Source organism: Nicotiana sylvestris, chromosome 10 (assembly GCF_000393655.2).
Source record: "Nicotiana sylvestris chromosome 10, ASM39365v2, whole genome shotgun sequence".
Lineage (NCBI taxonomy): Eukaryota > Viridiplantae > Streptophyta > Magnoliopsida > Solanales > Solanaceae > Nicotiana > Nicotiana sylvestris.
Genome location: NC_091066.1, coordinates 86,002,410 through 86,024,775, shown reverse-complemented (window position 1 = coordinate 86,024,775; position 22,366 = coordinate 86,002,410). Strand labels below are relative to the sequence as shown.

At 37.4% G+C, this 22,366-nt stretch overlaps 1 protein-coding gene across 1 annotated transcript; it reads right to left on the bottom strand.

Moving 5' to 3' along the window:
- Window positions 1–1,652: 1,652 nt before the first annotated feature.
- Window positions 1,653–6,159, bottom strand: LOC104246591 (vacuolar protein sorting-associated protein 20 homolog 2-like). Its single transcript, XM_009802430.2, has 6 exons — window positions 5,778–6,159; window positions 5,158–5,310; window positions 4,921–5,073; window positions 3,652–3,735; window positions 2,029–2,194; window positions 1,653–1,925 (listed from the first exon to the last, which is right to left on the bottom strand). Exons 1-6 carry the CDS (start codon window positions 5,877–5,879, stop codon window positions 1,900–1,902), a joined length of 684 nt encoding a protein of 227 aa, XP_009800732.1. The 5' UTR covers window positions 5,880–6,159; the 3' UTR covers window positions 1,653–1,899.
- Window positions 6,160–22,366: the final 16,207 nt, after the last annotated feature.

The following is a 22,366-nucleotide window of genomic DNA, read 5'->3' as shown; positions in this document are numbered from 1 at the left end:
AATACTAATAATTTACATCTTTAGTATGTAAATTGAATTTTTCGGGAGAAAAAGAATACGCCTATCTCACATATCTCTCATCATCTACCAAGCCCCCAACTCTAGTGACTTTAGAATCTTAACCTGAAAATTGCTTGAATCGCAAATTTGGTAGTTGCGACTCGTCCCTCTTTCGTCGTTGTCAGCAGTGGTGCACTCATCTTCTTGAATTTCTAGATCCGCCTCTGGATTTGATATATGAATCAAGTTTCATATGCCACAATGTGTTAAAACCCAAAAAAATTCAGGATATTTTGTCCAGTTTTTATCAAAAAACAAGTATGTAACGGAGTTTGTATCGATGAAGAGTGTTCAGGAAAATCTCCATTTTAATGATGGATTACAATGGAGTTATTTTCGACAAGCTGCAAGATAAGAGTTTTAATGTGGTGAAATCGGATAAATGTTCTACAGTCAAGAATTTTTCCCTTATTGGTCAGATTTAGAGCCCTCTTGATCTAAGGGTGCAAAAAACCAGCATTATTCCAGCTACAAAATATCAAAATACCTCTACCCCTTTTGGATTTCCTTAGCGAAACTTTTTCAGAACCAATTTTTATGTTATGTTATAATATATGTTCTGTATAATAGTATTTCGCTATAACATTCAAAAATATTTGGAACAAACGAGGCTATTATAGAGAGGTTTGACTGTAGTACTAAAAATGTAGAAATTTCGGATGTCTTAAATATGTTGTAAAATTTTAAGAAGTTTTTGCTCGCTATTCTTTTTAGGGAAAAAAACAAAAATAGCATGGTTTACAACTGCTAATTGAAAAATAGTCACAATTTTAAAAGTAATCGAAATTTAATCATTTTTTCATGTAAAATAAAATCTGAACAAAAACACCCTTAAAATACGAAAAAATTCTTTTATAATATGATGGAGTTCGAATCTTTTACATATCAAATTCCAGCATAATGTGCTGGAATTTCATAATATGTTGGAGTTCCAACATAATATGCTGGAAGTTTATACTATAAAGGAGCTCCATAATCCTTTTCATATTTCAGCTAGGGTATTTTTGTCCAGATTTTATTTCCGCATAAAATAATTGATATTTTTCAATGACTTTGCAAACGCTCTAATATCTATCCGAAAACTGGCTAGTCCATGTTATTTTCACATTCTTTTCCTGTTTGTCTGCTGTTGCTTTCTTTATCCCCTTTTTCACCTACAATTACTTTATTTTCCTCTTAGAGGTTGCATATGATTTGCGGTCTCTTAGCAAATGTTATGCAAAAAAAAATGGTGAAATTAGATGGCTGGAAAAACGTCTGGGTGCTTTGCATGGTATATGTCAGAGTAGTTCCTCAAGCTTAGGAAAACACAACATTAACGAAGGCTTATGTACTGATACCATCATTTGGAAAACCAAACGAAACTTTCCTTGAAAGGCAATTCCTTGCTTAGAATGCTTGGACGCTGGTAAGGCAATTAGCACATACTAGAGTTGGAACCAGTTCTGAGATGTTTCAATGAAGTTATGAGTCATTAATTTTCTGGTGGCTCATTTGGTCAATCTAAAACATGAGTTGGGTCTTAAAAGACACAATTACCTTCTTTCTTGCACAATACAAAGGTAACAGAACTACAGGAAACTACTCAGACATGAGCATGAAGATAATGGTAAATAAATGACTTCGTACGAGTCAGCAACGCACAAGAGCACGGTACAAATCTGAAATCTTGTACATGACCCCAGAACCACAATTTGCACAAGTCACAGGAGATATGATAGGATCTTTTGAAAAATTACAAATTTTAAACATCGAATACTTTTATAGCATCCTGAAACTTGACACACTTTTCGAAAAATTACCAAACATGACATATGAAGCAACCAAGTTGCGCTGGAATCAAGCAGGTATTGGTTCCTCCAGAACTGTGCAAATTTGAACAGAAAATTCAGAATACATGATTTAGTAAAGATGTCTCTGTGTGTGTGCGTGTGTGTGTATAAGAATAAGGGAGAAAAGAATAGTAACCTTTCTTTTGCACAACCACGCTAGCTGAAGTATCTTGCGCGTCCTCCATAACAGCTTCCGTGATGACTGGTGCTTTAGTTGGTACGTCAGGTAGATCCAGTTTATCTTCAACATTCTCAGCAAAAGGTACTGTAGAAGGAACTTCTGGCAGATCTTGAAGTTTTAACTGTACAAATTTTCCACCATCAGGTCAAATACATACTAGTAATTATTGAGAAAATGACAGTGATACTGGAATATGGAATATGACCAAGATGAGGGGTTAGGGAAGAGGGTAAAGGAAATAACTCACAACTGTACAAATTTATGGAGAACTCCTCTCCTAACGTGCTGAAAATATTTTACTACTTTCAGCAGAAAGAAGCATTAACATTTGTACGGGACAGCTAATCTCTACATGTATGGACACCTTTTATTTCCGATGCATCCTTATGCAGTAAAATAAACCAGAGTCTATAACGACTAACACCATACATCGAGAAAGAAGACACTGCTAGCAACTTTTGATGCTAGAATCTTGAAACTAGAAAAGAACCCGGCGCTATGATACTGAAGTTTGTAAATGGATATGCATCAAACACAGGTCACAACATACAACTTTTCCCAAATACAGTCTTAACTATCATCTGTGGGCCCACACCAGATAGTTAAATTGATGGTTTACTAAGAACATCATATTGAAGGGGGGACTTGGAGCAACAGTAAAATTGTCTCCATATGACCTATAGGTCATGGGTTTGAGCCGTGGAATCAGCCATCGATGCTTGCTTCAGGGTACGCTGCCTACTTCAACCCCCCCCCCCTCTTTCCCCAGGGTGCCCCCCGTGCACCAGGCTGCCCTTATTATTAAGTAACATCATGTTGCACGAAAGAAAAACTAGCGCTCAGTTTTTAAAAAAAAAAAAAAGAATACTTGTGAATACGACTCATGCATACTTCTTGATGCACTCATATAGCCGCTGCTTGTATAGAAGATTGAGCGTTATTTGTAGAGAATCATGTTCTGATGTAAATTCTCTATTTTTTGGTATACTTCTTGTATACGGGAGTTTTCTCCCTTTTGATTAATACAATTTACCTTATCAAAAATAAAATAAAATACGACTCATGCATAACTTAATACTTCTAATTTACTCAGCACATCTTGGTTCATAATTCAAGTATCATCTGATTCCAATCAAGTTGTCCAAATGGCTCACACGCACAAAATTAGCCTATAAATACTATACATATATCAAAGGGATGGGAAAAGTAATATCTCAGGATTTTGAAGGCTCTATAGACCCCTACATGGGTTTATAACAGTATATTATTTTTTTTTATCTCCAAGTTTTTGCTCCCTCGAAAAAAGGAGAACGCATCAACAGAAAACTAGATAGCAGTATACTAGAACTAGATATTTTGTAGTGCTATAGCGAAGGTGATCATTTAGTGCAGTTGATTATCCCTCAGCCAAAAAGGGAAGTATAGCCCAGTAGGAAAATTAAGATGATTCATAGTTATAAGCTGAAAAGGCCACAGCAAAGCTGTAATTTTGTTATCACCAGAAGGAGCATATAGTTGCCAAAAGAAATAAATGAACGAAGTTTTAGCAACAATTGCCTGCATCATAAAAAGACAGACCTGAGATTCCAGATCCTCAAATTCTGCTAAAACTTCCTCTTCATCTTCAGCAGATAGCTTCTCTCCCAGAATAGCATTCACTTCCTGCAAAAGGATACAAGCAGTTATCGAAAAAAGCCAAGATAGGAAAGGGAGCGTTCTTCACTGCCAGGCTGATCTCTTTCCAAATTGCAGTTGTTATTGACTGAGAATAAACAGCACTAGAACTATATAAAATACATTGTTGCTGTCCTTCAAACTGAATTTAGAAAAATGTGAGTGAAGCAAAGTCTTATAGAGTTGGAGAAGTTAAACAAAATCTAACAGTTAGGAGCGAAAATGTCTAAAGGCAGATGATTAATCCCTCCAACATTCACATCTTGCATTATAGGAAACTATAAATTTAATAACTGGTCAAGTTATTTGCTCAAAGACCAAAGTTGCACAAATATTAATCACTTTATCGGTTTATCCCAATAATTCTCAAAAGGGAGCTCAGTTGACTAGTGCCTAGAGCGCAAATCTAATTGGAAGCAACACCTTTGGGCCACTTCAAGCATAGGTAGTCATGTGGAGCGTTTCTTGTGCACAGAGCTAATCTGTCCTCCGACATTCGTACGCTTCCTCACCCAGAAACATTAACAACATGCATATGAAACTAGGGGGAAACCCCTTATTCAAGATAGATGCGAAAAAATCAATAATCTCAACAAAAAGGAAAAGATTCTCAACAAAAATAAACTTCTATATGTGTTTTCCCAGATTTTCAGATAATTTACATTTATTTTTAGATTATTTTCAGATTATCTTTTAGATTATGTAGGATCTTTTAATTCAGATTTTATCACCGATTATTATCAATCTCCAATTGTTAGACTTCGTTTGGTTTTCGTTTGTACCTTTGGATACAGATATAGCCTTGTAACAAATGTCCTGGCTTCTTTAAGGCTCTTATTCTATAGGTCGGAGTTCAGACCCATTTTTATGTTGTTTTACATAGACAAGAATTGATTCTCCTATTATAATCTGTCCTCTTAACTTTCTACCTTCTTCATTTATCATTTCTTGCCCTGTCTTTGTCCCATCTCCCTTACTGTAATCTTTTTCCTCTTGATTTTCCTTCTTCTCCCCTTTCTCATCTTTTCCCCTTACCTTTTAGCCATCTCCCTTTCGGTACTACTCCAGAAATATTATGACTCAACGAGCATGAATGAACTCCCAAATCTCACAAGACTAATAAGAGTTAACCATATCTAAGATAACAGGGGATTTTATATCAAATGAGCTTACATCTTGATAAGCTTTTGCCTCTGCAGTATCATCCATTAACTTCTGAACATCCTCTAGGTTGATCTCACTTTGTATTGCTTTGATTGCATTATTTCCAGTTTTCAAACTCTCAAAGACAGCCTTCTGCTTGCTTGTCAGTTCAATATCTGCCAACTAAAAGAATTTGCACATGAATCAGAAAACATTGAAATGCTTAAATACGGACATTTAGCAGGGGAACTAAGAAGAATTACTTACTTGCTGCTCAACATTTATGAGCCAGACATCAACTTGCTTTAATAATTCTTCTTGAACTTTCTTCTTCTTTAATGCTAAAAGGGCCCTATCTTTCTTCTTTTCGCGTAGCAAGTCCTTTGCAGCTTGTTTCTCAGCTTCAATGACAGCTTCTAGCTGAGAGCAATGAATTACAGAAAGGATTAGCAGATCGTAAACCAACACGTATTTAGTAGAATATTCCTTGAGGACGTCTCGCAAATCAGTCCCTAAGTGGAGCCTTTGGCACCAAGAAAGGGTGAGAATTCTTATTCTCAAGGTAGACAATCACCTTGAACCTTCAATTACCAGAATTCCAAGAAACTTCCCCTACCTCATCTTAGACTAACTTATTCTTTTTTGGGGTTTTTTTTTTCTTTTAATATTTAATTTTTTTGGGGTGGAAATTAGCATAATCAAGGGATGGGTATCAAATCATTTTTGACACAAGGATCAACAGAATGCTGGTAGCAAGACTCTTATCTGCAAAGGTGAATTAGCCATCCTAGAATAAAGCAAATTAAGTTTAGCCCAACAAAAATGAAACTGCAATTAGAATTCCAAAAGGGGGAAAATGAAGTTCTCAGAAATTATTCTTATAATACCTGTTGCTGATATTGGGCAAGCTTACGCCTTTGAGTCTTTAAAGAGAGAATTGCTTTATCCACTTCGGTGATCTTCGGTTTCTTCACGAATATATTCCCCATCTTCCCCCAATAAAAAAGTTATTTTAGAACAAGAATGAGGTTTTGCATCTCTATGTCAAAGAAGAAAAGGAAGTAAAGGGGATCGGAGAACCCAAGACGACGATCCAATGGCAGAGGCCAGAGAGGCAAATTATATCAACGACGAACCTAATGGGAAAAAAGAGAAAAGTTGCAGATACCACCCCATGTTACTGTGGTAAGTTGAAATTTTGTTTAATCTTTTGGAGCAGGGGAGGGGCCTGAAGGTTGAAGAGCGTAGGGGTGTTCCTCGGTTACTGGCGTTACATTTAACTATAGTCATATTATATATATATTGAATATCCATCCGCATTTTTATTATTGTTATGTCCTTACATATTTTGTTGCTAAACTATGAGTAGGGGTGTCAATGGATATTCGAAAACCGATTAAATCGATCGAACCGTACCGCACCGAATCGATTTTTAGTTTTTTTAAAAGAAATCGTAGGTTTTTATATAAATCTATAACCGCGCCAATAATTAGGGTAGGTTTTTTATTTTATAAAAATAAACCGAAAAAATACCAAACCGTGCCGAATAAATTTTACATGTAGAAAATATATTTATTTAGTATATTTAAAAATAATAATGCATTAAATTTTCTTTGAGCCTTGGAATTATGAAAACTATTACAATCCAACAAGTAATTAAACTCAAAATACTAATTCCTAAAACCTATTATGCTACTTCTACTTAAACTAAGTTATTTCGAGTATCTTTATTAGCAAGACACAAAGTATTACAATGTATTGAATATGTTTCCTTTCATATAATTTAGATTTATCTTTTTGAATATTTAATCTTCTATAGACTTTATTCTTGAGTCCCAGCTTGGTATATCTTTCAACTCGTGTGATTAATATTTTCTTTGCCTTTGTTTAATTTCTTTTACGTTGTTGTAGAATAGCTGATGGATCTATACTCTAGCCATCTTTTTTTTAATTCATCACCCTTTAAACATTAAAAATGTCTAGAGAGTTTTGCTAAGTCCTATAAAAGAACATATGTTATTGCAATTCTACTTCTAATGGTGAATTTTACATGATATTAAAAAAAATACCGAAAATTAACCGACACGTACCGATACCGAAGAGAAACCGACATGATTGTGACGGATTCGAAAAGTCTAATTTTGGTTATACATAATAGAATAACCGAAAAATTGATATGGTACAAATTTTATAAAATAACCGGTCGAACCGAACCAATGACACCCCTAACTATGAGCTTATATCTTGATAAAATTTTAGCATCATTATTTTGTTATAATTAGGGCACATATGGACATTTTGGGCAGATTATTTGGGATTTTACCGTGCAATTGTAGTTGATATTGTTATTGTATCGGGTGCGGAGCGATAAGGACGGATATTGCTATTGTGTAGGGTGTGGGGCGATAAGGGCGGATATTATTATTTGTGTCGAGTGCGAAGCGATAAGGGCAGATATTATTATTGTCTTAGGTGCGGAGCGATAAGTGTGGATTGCTACTGTGTTGAGGCCTGGAGTGACAAGGATAAATATTGTAATATTCTTATTGTGACAAAAATATGGGCATAACTTCGATTTGTTCGACTCAAAGTAATATTCTTAAGTAAGGTGTTCATCAATACAAAAAAATATATTATAACATGGTGAAAGTAAAGATAAAAACTAAAAATACTAAACCTTGATGAAAGAAAGGTTGAAATGCAAGTGCAACCAAAAGGGGGGGGGGGGCAAGTATGGTGGGGAAAAGACGGTTCAGATTAGAGAGAGATATAAAATTAACGAAAAGTAAAATTTAGAACTTTAATAGTTATGTTATAATCAATAATATATGTATTGTGTAACTTAGTATATATTTCGGTACGGTATTCGTATTTCGGTATTTTATTTTTAAATATCAAATACCATACATAATACTATTTTTTTAAAGTTTAAACCAAATATTAAACTATTGAATTGCCAAATTGTATAAGGTCGAAATCGAACTCGTCTACGGCATGATAAGTCAGGCTCAGAACATGACAATAAAGGACTGAAGATCGAACCCGGGGCCGGAACGCCTGCCTTGGAGAATATCGAGGCCGTGATGAGTCGATCCTAACCCCGAACGAGCTCAAAGTAACATTATTAGCACAACCAACAGAAGACCGAAATATCCGTGACCGGTCGAATATTATGACGGAAATCTCGGCACTTATCAATAAGGAATCGACAATCAGCAAATCAAGAGATTTTTTACCTTTTATTGAATTGTACCTAAAGTAGGATTCCTCAGCTATATAAAGGGGGTCTGATAATTTATTTAGGACAGGGTAACACGCATTCTAAAGCAATATATTATTATTTCTCTCTTTAAGCTCTTGTTCTTCTGTATCTTGATACCGATCAAAGTGCATCCAGTTCAAGTGTGACTGAACTCCCAAGACTGTAACTTTTCAATTCGCGTGGTTTGAATTTACTTTATCGTTGTTTATTTCAATTGCAACTTCATTTATCACTTTGTGTCAAGTTAATCCGCATATCCTTAAAACTACCTACAAATTCAATTGTTATCCGATTTTGAGGGTAAACAGTTTGGTGCCCATCGTGGGGCTAAGAATAATAGTGGTTATTTGATACAAATTTCCATAACACATACTATTTTACACTTGTTCTTTGAAGTGCCTCTAATTTCAGGTTAAAGCTCAAAATGTCAAACTCACAATCAACACCCCTATATGTTGACAACGAGTCCTGCCATCACGGTGAAAATAAAACATAGTTCCCAGTGATGGGGAACCGCCGGTTGATCCCATCAGAATTTCGGTCGCGGACCCGAATGACGCTAACTCACATGTGGCTATCGACACAAATCTGCCGACCGGCCCTGAAAATAGCGTCTGTGGTAGAGCACGATCCTCAGCTCTAAATACACAAAATATTGGAGGAGACGGGATCAATTTACGGATGATCTTCAAAATGTTACAGGCTCAACAAGCGGCAATAACGCAGTTACAGAACCAAAGCTGCACTCCGAGCAGAATTGAACCTGATCCGTCCCGGAAAGTCACCCGTAGGGATGAACCAGTCGAAGAGAGGTCGAATGAAAATGAATCGGGGACTAACCCCGAGATCATAAAGATGCTCGAGGAACTGACAAAATGGGTAAAATTAGGGGAGAAGAAAATCGAAGCTAATGACAAAAAGGTGGAAACCTACAATTTAAGGTCGACCAAATCCTAGGAGCACCGCCGATACTAAAAGGCCTGGATTCCAAGAAGTTCGTGCAAAAACCTTTTCCTCCGAGCAGGGCTCCAAAGCCGATGCCTAAGAATTTTTGCATGCCTGAGATTCCTAAGTACAATGGAATGACTAACCCAAACGAGCATGTCACCTCCTACACATGTACAGTCAAAGGGAACGACTTAGAGGATGATAAGATCGAGTCTGACTTGTTGAAGAAGTTTGGAGAGACCCTGTCAAAAGGAGATATGATATGGTATCACAAGTTACCTCCTAATTCTATTGACCCATTTATTATGCTTGCAGATTCTTTCCTGAAAGCACACGACGGGGCTATCAAGGTCGAGACCAAGAAGTTGGAACTTTTCAAAGTGAAACAGAATAATAATGAGATGCTCAAAGAGCTCGTGTCCCGATTTCAAATGGAACAGATTAATCTTTCACCGGTCGCTGATGATTGGGCCATTCAAACTTTCACCCAGGGACTCAATGTTCGAAGGTCGGTGGCTTTACAACAGTTGAAACAAATTGTGACGACCCAAACCAATGGGCTGTGACGGGCACCCGGTATCTTACTCAACCGAGTACCAACATAACGTATTTCTTATTACATTATCATATACCCGTGAAATATGGGTCTAATAGGCCAACATAATCATTTATAAACTCAAAATATAGGCCGACAAGGTCGTACAATCTTTCACGTACACGAAATATGTCTACAAGCCTCTAAGAATACATAAATGTCATAAAGGTCGGGATAGAGTCCGCCATACCAAACAATACACGTCCAAATCATACTAACCAAACAAGCAACTCCGAAGCAAATGGAGCGCACCAACATCTTCCGCTGAGCTGATAACCTACTTGGAGGGCTCTCGACCTGTCTATCGGGACCAACATCCGCCGAGTATGTAAGGCACATAAGTAAGTACATTAGAGACATGGAAGAAATATAGAGTACATGACTCAACCTGCAAGTCTGAATAACTTTGTAAATCATAAATTACTTTTAGCGTCATGCATGTGCGTATGAATGTCATGTCGTGCATAGGTACATGTTTCATAACATCATCAGCCTCTGAGGGCATTCCATTATATCATACTGGCCATTGTGGGCAAAATCATCATCGTATACCAGTTGATCAGGTGGTGGTGCGTATATAACGCCATAACCTTTCTCATATCCCATGTACATATATATACATACATATATATGCGTATATAACGCCGTTTGAATACATACAAATATATGCGTATATAATGCCATTTGAATACATACATATATACGCGTATATAATGCCATTTGAATACATACATATATACGCGTATATAATACCGTTTGAATCATATTCCAGCCACTATGGGCAACATCATCATCATATACCAGCTGATCGGGTGGTGGTGCGTATATAACGCCGTAACCCTTTTCCCAAATCCCATATACATATATATACATATATACGCGTATATAACGCCGTCTAAGTCATGGGTCAATGCACATGAATGCAATGCATAAAAAGCACGTCAATAAAATCATTCGAAATGTCATAAGACCATTTTGCCTCTGAGTAATATCATAAAGTAAACTCTTTTCAACTTTCGTATTTTTCTGAGACCCATGAACAGATGATAAGACATTATAACACACGAAAATTCAAGAACACAAATATCTCTAATACTTCTATGAATAGAGTCATTCATGGAATTTGTGCATTTACACGTTCCGTTCGTATCGTATGGATCATGCCAAAAGAAAGAAGGGATAGCCTTAACATACTTGTTCCTAGAATTATTTGAATGAATCCGCTTCTGCGAAATATGGACAAAATTTCTTTTTCTGATAGAATAAGACGTAATTGGAACGAAATTCTTTGACTTGAATTATTTGAAATATATGTTTATGCTTCTGAAATTGGAACCAATCTTTGCTATGAATTTTTAAATGTTGGGTGAAAATACTACTTCATTTCAATGTTTCTAGCTTCCTTGATTTTTGAACGTATCTAGTTTTCTTGGTTTCTAAATGTTCCTAGCTTTCTTGGTGTTTGAACATTTCTAGCTTTCTTGATTTGAAAACCCAAAATACAGAAATATGCCCCATTCTTTTTATCTAGTCAATTGTTTCACTAGCTAAGTTTCACTTGCTAAGGCTTAGTCATGCCTTGGTTGAATTGATACAACCCATTTGGCAGAAATGATGACATAGTCATTTCTAATTGTGTGGCTTCTTGCCACGTGGGGTAGGGAGGGATAATTAATTAATTTATCCACTTGTTAGTTAACCGGGTAATATTTCGTTAACCGGTAATTAATCTATTACCCGTATAATCTAAAAATTATCTCAACTTAATTAAATACTACTCTCTTTTAACATACCTTGTACACCTTACTAACATAGCCATGTAGTACCTTGTATGACACTAGTCCATAAATGCCGGGTATTTTAGCTCGGGCCGTATTTTATTCCAAAATGCCAAACTTTGATAAAATTCGTTTTCTTAGACTTGCTCCCCCTTTCACCTTTATAAATTTACTAATCACTTGCGAAATAGCATAATCCTTATAATCCCCAAATAATCTTTTCCTTGGACTAATGTCAATTACCTTACAACAAATTTAACGTAAAATACTGCAGGATGCAACATCGTCGTAACTTATTACTGTAAAGCTTAATATAATCGTAATGTAATACTGTCGAGTACAACACTATCGTAACTTAATATTGCAGGACGTAATATTGACATAATATTGCGGGGCGTAACATCATTCCCCCCTTTGAAACATTCGTCCTCGAATGTTGATTGATGTTCTTATCATTTTCGTAACTTATAGCTTTTGTGAATACATTAATACTCTTCTTGCCATCTAAGCAGTTGCTCTGTGAATAAATCCAAAGTCTAGGGTATTCCCCCCTTTAGTCGTTTTTGCTCATATCATGACCTGTGGTTGAAATCTTCCTAATATTGCAACTTCTGTTACCTCCTGTCATGCAGCCTGTATGACCCTGGCTTTATAGGTGCACTTATGCGATTCATCTTTCCTTTTTCCTTTAATCTTTTAGTTAATCTCTAGGCCTTACATTGTAAATATATACAAGGCTTAATAGGATGCCCCTTTGGGCATCTATAGGTGTACTGAAGTCCTTCACTCGGTACTTTGTTGAACTTACGAATATTGCTATACCTTTTTTTTCATAAATCCATTTATCCATCCGTATGACTTTATTGCATCAAGATAGGTCATATTATACCGTAACTCTTACCTCGATTTCTCGTTACTAAGGTCTGCTACCAAATTCTAGGTTACTTTCATTATTTATCCAATACATATAAATTTATGTCCTTTAATGCTTCTACATTACTATCCATCTTAAGAGTGACGACCTAATATCCTCTCATACTTTGTAACTTTTATCCATCCATTGTTGATTCACTTCAGTTTTGATTCATAATCCACCCTTGATAACTTAACCTTTTATGTAATATTGCAGCTAGGATTCACATTTTATCGGGGAACATCTGAGATGATTAGATTGACCCACTTGGGGCGATACCCTACTTTCATAACCGTATCTCACGACATCCCAATGTGATTCACCTTGCGTGGGTATTTTAATCCTATCCAATTCATGAGATCCCTTTCTTTATCCGTCAGATCATTACTTAATTGAAGGCCCAAACGTCATTTTTTGTCTATAATAATTACCCCTCATTCTATTAACAGGGTAGCATTCCATATTTTCTGAATGCTATAAATCTTAGATTCCTTTGAGTTCATTCAGGCTATACTGAACTCTCAATAACTTAGAGAAACCATTATCTCTCTTGTTTTCATGGACTTAATCCTGAGGACTTATCCATTATCGTCACCTTTTCACTTGTCTTTCCTCATTCTTACTCATGTTTTCTTAAAACTTTGTCGGTCTACCATACTTTAGCTTGCGACCTATAAATATCCATTTATAATACTTGTAACTTTCCTTCAACTTGCTTGCACCATAAATTTCCTTATGTTATTCGGTATCTGGAATGTCAAGCGATACATCACATCGCACCCCAACTCTTCTCTATTCTCTTAGCTAGATCTCTCAATACATAGAAACCATAGGTTGGAAGACATGCCACCGATGATGCCACTATCATTCCCGGTTGTTGGACTCCCGTGCTTATAGCCTTCTATCCAAAATATGGACTATTCACAACTTCTTGCATTTGAGTATCTCGTACGTTGTTCACTTTTACCTTACTTACATAAAATCTTGTATCATATCTTTTATCTCATTCATAACCTCCCTTCCACCTAGGTGTAATTCACGCCCATAACTTGAAGTTCTGTTATAATACTCGCACCTCTGGTACATACACAATCCGGTGGGAGCTTCTTACTGACTTCTTATGAGGCTGGTACTCTTCAGTTGGCTTCATCATAGAGCTATTATAAAATATAGCTATTGTACAATCTTTCTTATACCTCTGCTACTTAAGAGTGATCTCGAGGTCTATAATTCTCTTGGCCCCTCTTTTTTGCTTAGTCGATGTAACTCTTTAGTCTCCTCTTCTTTCTGATCAGCCTCTATGTAGGCTTAAGATATCTTTCGACCTATGGCTCCTGGTATTAGTTATTACTTCAGCCTTTCATAGGCGCTGAGGGATATTTATGATAAAATCCTTTAACATTTCAATCTTTCATCTGTGACCTGGGCTCAATTTTTTTCTTTCAACGTATACCAGAATCTTCTACGGCTGTATTTGATGCAAGTATAGAACTTCGAACCCGTAAGTGCGTTCATAACATAACCAACATTGGATCATTGATCAAATAATTCCTTTTGTTCCATGTCAGCTTTCTTTAAATGTGTGCAATTACTTTTCCTGGTCTTTCTGCCCCTTGTTACGTCCATACTTAGCTTATCTTAATGCCCACGCTTGGCAGAGTTTTTATACAACTCATATGATCTTGAATATTACTTTTAACTCTTACTTCCCGTTCATTAGCCACGGTAGGTACCACTTTCCTTTGGAATGCTTACAATGTTCTTGCGAGATTGTTGTTACACGACCATCTCCTCTTTAGTTCGTTGTGCTTAGGTTGAAGCCTTCTTTATTATCTCCTCAGCTAGTCTTTCGTTATAGTACTTAGGGAGAACCCTTGACTCTCGTAAAGGTGTGAGCTTATAACGGACCTTTTTGATGTCCTTACTTTCCTATAATCATCCGTAGTTGCTTATTTCCATGCCATTGTGCTTGTATGGTTGCTTCTGAACTGATATTTTGACTACTTTCCCAGTTGCACTTTTTTTATCCCCGTAACACTTATACGGTACCTTTAACTACCCCGACTCTTGTTTGAATATATTTCAAATATTATAAGATATTCTCCGAGGCTGAATTCTCCATGTTGGGTTCTACTATGTTTATCTTACACGATCTGATGACTCATCTGTGACCTCCTGTTTATCCATAACTGGGATCTTCCTGACCAATTACTAACTACTCATTGGCCCAATCTCACATCAATATTCCTCGTAATCTTTATTGGGTTATTTACTTTGTCTTAACTTCCGTCTCGCACTGGCTCCTTATTTATTAATAATAGCTCGGGCATGAACATTTACTTCCTCTCCTTGACGTCGTGCTTGCACAATATTCTTGAATCGTAGCGTATCTGTAAGATTTGAATAAGTTCCATCTCGTTCCTCTTTCATTTATCGCATTCTTCATTTACCATTCCATAGTCACTAGAACCACTTAATTCTGACTTAATGCAACATCACTCCATATTCCCCCTTTTAGGGGTGTACTAAAAGCTGAAGCCACGAGGATCTACCTATAGATATTTTACCTCTTCATCTTTGACGTCGTTTCTCAACATCAATGATCCTTAATTGCCTCGCGACAATCCTTCTGTACCAAGAATGACAAATTCAGTTACTCGCGAGGGTGACACTTAGCATAACTGGAACATACAGTCTCTTAAGCTTAACTTTGCTCACATTGCTTGCTTTAGGGAAGTGTTTTCCTGAATAACCATCCTCTGAATTTGTCATGGATTTTCTTCTAATGTCCATTCTATTATTTCCGGAACGCAATCTGAAATTCTCATGATGCTGACTATTATCAAATCACTCAGTTCCTAATTCATATTTAGTTTATCTTGTTTACCAACCTATACTGATTTCTATTACTCTGGGGATTAACTCTCCCCTTTGGTAGTCGCATTGGAGTCACGAACTTATTTCTCGAAATGAGGATATAACCTTATGGCCTATACTCTTTTGTTGTCTTAAGGCCGATCGCCTTTCATCTCTTCCTTTATTTGACTATAGTTTCTGTAACACTCTACTATTTTTAACCATGTATCACACCTTATTCATAATGCTTCCTTATCTCTCTTCTCATTATTCTGCTAATATTTATGCATATCCCTTTTCTTGTGAAAAGTTTAATATGACATTCTTTCGCTTTTAGCTTTCCTTTGCTCTATCCAGTGGCGCTTTCAATTGCCTAACATTCTTTCTTTACTAGGGGCGGGAGCCATACTAAGGTAATATTTATTACTCCAAGGATTCCAGTGCTCATATCTAGCTTTAATATTTTAGGGTGCACCATCTAGGTGTCTCACGAGGAGATCTACTAGCACACTTGCAATATCCTTGGAAATGTCAACTAACACAAACAATGCATTCACCATTTTGGTTTACACTAACCCCAGCCAGGTCCTGCTATCCCATCCTTCTCTTAAACCATCTCTGTTAGCTCCCATAGGGCATGACTGAGATAGGCGTGGTCGATTTTACGTACATATGTTACTGTTGAATATAACTCAAAAAGTTTATGTTCCTCTGCCTCACTTATAAACGCCGTTAGCCTTTATTAATTGGGTGCATCTTACACTTCTTCATCTTACTTCTTTTGCTTCTTAAAAGCATTGTCTTTAACCATAAAGGTGGATAAATATTCCTGCCTTAAGGTCCCTTATCAAGAGGCTTACATATTTCAGTACACCCACGATTTGCTAAAGACTTCACATTTACTTATAATAAGTAAGATACAAAGTCGAGTTCCTCTAATTCAACACTTCTACAGCTATATCTCTTATCGATAATCTTTTTGAACATAGGCATCATCTTATTACGAATAAAATGGAATTCCGGAATATGAATTCTTATAACTGAGCTCTACCACACGATCTAGAGTAAGAAGAAAGAGTGACAATCCTAAATGCCCTGTAGCTTCCTGCTTATAAGTGTGGTGCACAACACACCCATAAACAAGACTCTACTAGACACAACTTGTAGACTCCCTAGGACAGAACTACTCTAATACCACTTTTGTGACGACCCAAACTAATGGGCCGTGACGGGCACCCGGTACCTTACTCAACCGAGTACCAACGTAACGTATTTTTCTTATTACATTATCATATACCCGTGACATATGGGCCTAATAGGCCAACATAATCATTTATAAACTCAAAATATAGGCCAACAAGGTCGTACAATCTTTCACGTACATGAAATATGTCTACAAGCCTCTAAGAATACATAAATGTCATAAAGATCGGGATAGAGTCCCGCCATACCAAACAATACACGTCCAAATCATACTAACCAAACAAGCAACTCCGAAGCAAATGGAGCACACCAACATCTTCCGCTGAGCTGATAGCCTACTTGGAGGGCTCTCGACCTGTCTATCGCGACCTGCGGGCATGAAACGCAGTGTCCCCAGGCAAAAGGGACGTCAGTATGAATAATGTACCGAGTATGTAAGGCACATAAGTAAGTACATCAGAGACATGGAAGAAATATAGAGTACATGACTCAACCTGCAAGTCTGAATAACTTTGTAAATCATAAATTACTTTTAGCGTCATGCATGTGCGTATGAATGTCATGTCGTGCATAGGTACATGTTTCATAACATCATCAGCCTCTGAGGGCATTCCATTATATCATACCGGCCATTGTGGGCAAAATCATCATCGTATACCAGCTGATCAGGTGGTGGTGCGTATATAACGCCATAACCTTTCCCATATTCCATGTACATATATATACACACCACCCATGTACATATATATACACACCACCATATATATACACATATATATAACGGCGTTATATACGCACCACCACCTGATCAGCTGGTATATGATGATGATGTTGCCCACAGTGGCTGGAATATGATTCAAACGGCGTTATATACGCGTATATATGTATGTATTCAAATGGCGTTATATACGCATATATTTGTATGTATTCAAACGGCGTTATCTAGTTTTCTTGGTTTCTAAATGTTCCTAGCTTTCTTGGTGTTTGAACATTTCTAGCTTTCTTGATTTGAAAACCCAAAATACAGAAATATGCCCTATTCTTTTTATCTAGTCAATTGTTTCACTAGCTATGTCTCACTTGCTAAGGCTTAGTCATGCCTTGGTTGAAATGATACAACCCATCTGGCAGAAATGACGACATAGTCATTTCTAATTGTGTGGCTTCTTGCCACGGGGGGTAGGGAGGGATAATTAATTAATTTATCCACTTATTAGTTAACCGGGTAATATTTCGTTACCCGGTAATTAATCTATTACCCGTATAATCTAAAAATTATCTCAACTTAATTAAATACTACTCTCTTTTAACATACCTTGTACACCTTACTAACATAGTCATATAGTACCTTGTATGACACTGTCCATAAATGCCGGGTATTTTAACTCGGGCCGTATTTTATCCCAAAATGCCAAACTTTGATAAAATTCGTTTTCTTAGACTTGCTCCCCCTTTCACCTTTATAAATTTACTAATCACTTGCGAAATAGCATAATCCTTATAATCCCCAAATAATCTTTTCCTTGGACTAATGTCAATTACCTTACAACAAATTCAACGTAAAATACTGCAGGATGCAACATCGTCGTAACTTATTACTGTAAAGCTTAATATCATCGTAATGTAATACTGTCGAGTACAACACTGTCGTAACTTAATATTGCAAGACATAATATTGACATAATATTGCGGGACGTAACACAAATTCTGATAGAATATCCGGCTGTTACTTAGGCCGACGTGTATAACCGGTATCAACCAAAAATCAGAGTGGAAGATGATCAATTTGGGGCCCCTTGGGGGTCCGTTTATCTCGGCAAATCCATCGATAGAGCCAAGAGAGACATTGATCGTGAATTGAGATTAAACAGGGATCGGTATCAGTCGTACAATGAAGACCGAAGAAGCAATGGGTCGGGGCAGAATTTTATGCGAAATGAAAGGAGAAGTGATCGAGGTCAAAGCAACCGGGGACTCATGAGCAAGAACGATTTCGACAGGAGAATCAGGCCTAAGGAAGTATCGAGGTTATCAGAATATAACTCTGAAGTCGATGCTGCAGCTATTGTATCAGCTATCGGACGCGTCAAGGACACCAAATGGCCTCGACCTCCACAATCCAATCTAGCCCAAAGGGATCCTAACCAGATGTGCAAATATCATGGCACTCACGGCCACAGAATAGAGGATTGCTGATAGTTGAGAGAGAAAGTAGCCCGGTTATTCAACAATGGGCACCTTCGAGAATTTCTGAGTGACTAAGCCAAGAATCATTTCAGGAATAGGGATTCTAATAAACATACCGAACAAGAAGAACCTCAGCACGTCATTAACATGATCATTGGTGGGGTTGATGTCCCTCAAGGGCTGATGTTGAGGTGCACCAAAGTATTCATCACAAGGGAAAAACGGACTCGCGATTACATACCAGAAGGAACCTTGTCTTTCAACGACGAGGATGCAGAAGGGATCGTGTAGCCCCACAATGATGCACTGGTAATATCTGCACTCATAAATAAATCTCGAGTTAAGCGTGTGTTAATTGATTCGGGTAGCTCGACCAACATCATCCGATTGTGGGTCGTAGAGCAGCTCGGTCTACGAGATCAAATAGTGCTTTCAATCCGAGTTCTAATGGATTCAACATGGCATGGGAAACCACTAAGGGGGAGATAACATTACCAGCGAATACCCTCAGGAGCATCCAGGAAGCCAAGTTTTATGTGATCGAAGGAGACATGAGGTACAACGTTCTGTTCGGGAGGCCATGGATCTACAACATGAGGGCAGTGCCCTCGACTCTATACCATGTTTAAAATTCCCAACACCAGGAGGGATTAAAATAATCTATGGAGAGCATCCAGCCGCAAACGAAATGTTTGCGGTCGAAGAGGCGATTCCAGTATCCGTACTTGCAACGATAACGGGTCCAAGTTTGGTCACAAAGCAAGAAGTTAAATAGCAATTACCGACACCAGCCCTGACCCAACTGGAGAAGCAGGATACTTATGAAGACGATGATTACGGGGTTCCCAGTTCTTTTATAGCCCCCAATGATTATGACACCACAAAATCGACGATTGAGGAGCTTGAAAAGGTTATATTGATCGAACTTCTACCCGATCGAAAGGTATACCTGGGCACAGGGTTAAGTTCCGAGCTCAGGAAAAAACTCATTCAATTTCTTATAGCTAACATAGATTGTTTCACTTGGTCCCACCATGATATGATAGGGATTCCACCGGAGATAACCACCCACAAGCTAAGCCTAGGCTCAAAATTCCACCCGGTCAAGCAACGAGACCCCAGTTCGAGGTCAAACATGCTTTCATCAAGGACGAGGTATCTAACCTCCTTAAACTAGGGTCCATTCGGGAGGTTAAATACCCAGATTGGTTAGCAAACATAGTGGTAGTCCCTAAAAAAGGGAATAAATTAAGAATGTATGTAGACTATAAGTATTTGAATAAGGCATGTCCCAAGGACTCTTTCCCTTTGCCCAACATCGATTGCATGATCGATGCCACAACCGACCACGAGATCCTCAGTTTTCTCGATGCCTACTCAGGGTACAACTAAATACGGATGAACCTGGATGACCAGGAAAAAACCTCCTTCATCACTAAGTATGGCACATACTACTATAACGTGATGCCATTCGGATTAAAAATGTCGGTACCACTTATCAATGCCTAGTAAACCAGATGTTCGAGGAACAAATAGGAAAATCAATGGAGGTTTACATTGACGATATGTTAGTTAAGTCCCTGCTAGCAGTGAACCATTTAAAACATTTATAGGAAACTTTCAGCGTATTGAAGAAGTACAATATCAATGCTTTCTTCAAGGACGAGGTATCTAACCTCCTTAAACTAGGGTCTATTCTGGAGGTTAAATACCCGGATTGGTTAGCAAACATAGTGGTAGTCCCTAAAAAGGGAATAAATTAAGAATGTATGTAGACTATAAGTATTTGAATAAGGCATGTCCCAAGGACTCTTTCCCTTTACCCAACATCGATTGCATGATGATGCCACAACCGGCCACGAGATCCTCAGTTTTCTCGATGCCTACTCTGGGTAAAACTAAATACGAATGAACCCGGATGACCAGGAAAAAACCTCCTTCATCACTAAGTACGACACATACTACTATAACGTGATGCCATTCGGATTAAAAATGTCGGTACCACTTATCAATGCCTAGTAAACTAGATGTTCGAGGAACAAATAGGAAAATCAATGGAGGTTTACATTGACGATATGTTAGTTAAGTCCCTACGAGCAGCGGACCATTTAAAACATGTATAGGAAACTTTCAGCGTATTGAAGAAGTACAATATGAAGCTGTGTGAGCACGTGATTTTTGACCTATATGAATTACTCCTATAAATTCAAAACAAAATAAATTTTTCCATTATTTGCAATTTCGTAGATTTTTGTAGCAATTTTCTATCAATTGTTTGTATTTGTCTGTGCATGTTTATTTTATTTAATTAATAAAAAAATACAAAAATATGTTGCATTTGCATTTAGGATTTAATTTCATATTTTAGGATTAATTAACAAATTAGTTATTTTATAAAAATGGGAAAAGTCACAAAAAATAGTTTAATTTGCACTTTTTCATTCTTAATTTTTGGCAGTTTTTCCTTCGATTTGGTTTTAATTAGAATTAATTAATTTAATGTGTTAAGATTGATTTGATTTAGGATTTAGTTTGGGTGTTATTTGAGTTTTATTTGAAAATTAATTTAAAAAGAGTTTGAAATAAATAGGATTAATTTGGAAAAGAGGAAAGGGAATTGAAGAGATAGAATTTTGGGCCAAAATTAATTTATTTTTCTCCCAGCCCAATTGAGTACCCGACCAAACACCCCATACCCGCCCAATTTCAGCCCAGATCCGCCCAAATACCCGGTCCGACCACTCATTAAGTCAAACGACACCATTTGGGTCATTGAATCTGAGCCATTGATCTCCCCTTGATCAAACGGCTCAGAACTAAAGCTCCGTAAGTATTTAACAGTCCGAATCCAGATCCCCCCCTTGCTCATCGTCTCCCATTCTCACCTCCTCTCAGGGACTGGAAACCCTAGAGCCGCCCTAAAAGCCTCACCGTCTCCGGTGGCGGCGCCACCTCCGTTCACCACCAAAATTACACCCCGGAACCTCCATGACCCCCTCTTCCCAAATCTCGGGTCAGTTTCCCTCGAATGTTGCCCGATCTTCTCGAATATTAGATCAGAAAATGAACCATAAAATCTAGAAGTTCCAATTCAAGGTCTCATTGAAGATTTTAAGGCTCATTTTGACTTTAATCGTGTGTTTTTTGACAAAGAACCTACGATTAATCTCGGATTGGGACGGAAATTGAAGATTTCGCAGCGTCAATACATATTTCTTATTTGTCCGAGATTCCTAGGTATTTCTCTTTATCCTTTGATATTTTGTGTCCTCTTCCCCACCTTCTTCTACTCTTTCTCTTATTTTTGATTTTCGTTTTGTTTCATTTTTGTATTTTTTTATCGTCTGTATCTGCATTTTAGATTTAGGTTGTGTTTGATTATCAGTTGGGTCCTGTCTTCAAGTCTGGATATTTTGAATTTTTATTCTTGTTTTGGGCTTAATTTTGTTCCAAGTCATTAGGTTTCTGAATTTGAACATTTGGTTTTCTGGGTTTTTCTTCATATTAATTGGGTTCACAAAGATCAAATAGCCCAAGAAGGAATTGAATTAGGTCTACGCAGACCCATTAATTTGGGTCAATTGGACCCGGGTTCTGCCTGGCATATAGAGGGTAGTAAACAGGAGTTTGGAGGGTAGTCTACATAATTGACGTGGGGAATCTTTGTGTAACTGAATGGGAAGCTTCTAGGAAGCTAGGGTTTGGGACTATTTTGAAATTCCGAATTTTACATT

What these genes read in the sequence shown, in the direction of transcription:
- LOC104246591 (XM_009802430.2), bottom strand. Translation starts at nt 5,879, where the DNA reads ATGGGGAATATATTCGTGAAGAAACCGAAGATCACCGAAGTGGATAAA. An exon ending in TTGCCCAATATCAGCAACAG is followed by an intron (nt 5,311 to 5,777) that starts GTATTATAAGAA and finishes CATTGCTCTCAG; the next exon opens with CTAGAAGCTGTCATTGAAGC. An exon ending in AGGCAAAAGCTTATCAAGAT is followed by an intron (nt 3,736 to 4,920) that starts GTAAGCTCATTT and finishes ATCCTTTTGCAG; the next exon opens with GAAGTGAATGCTATTCTGGG.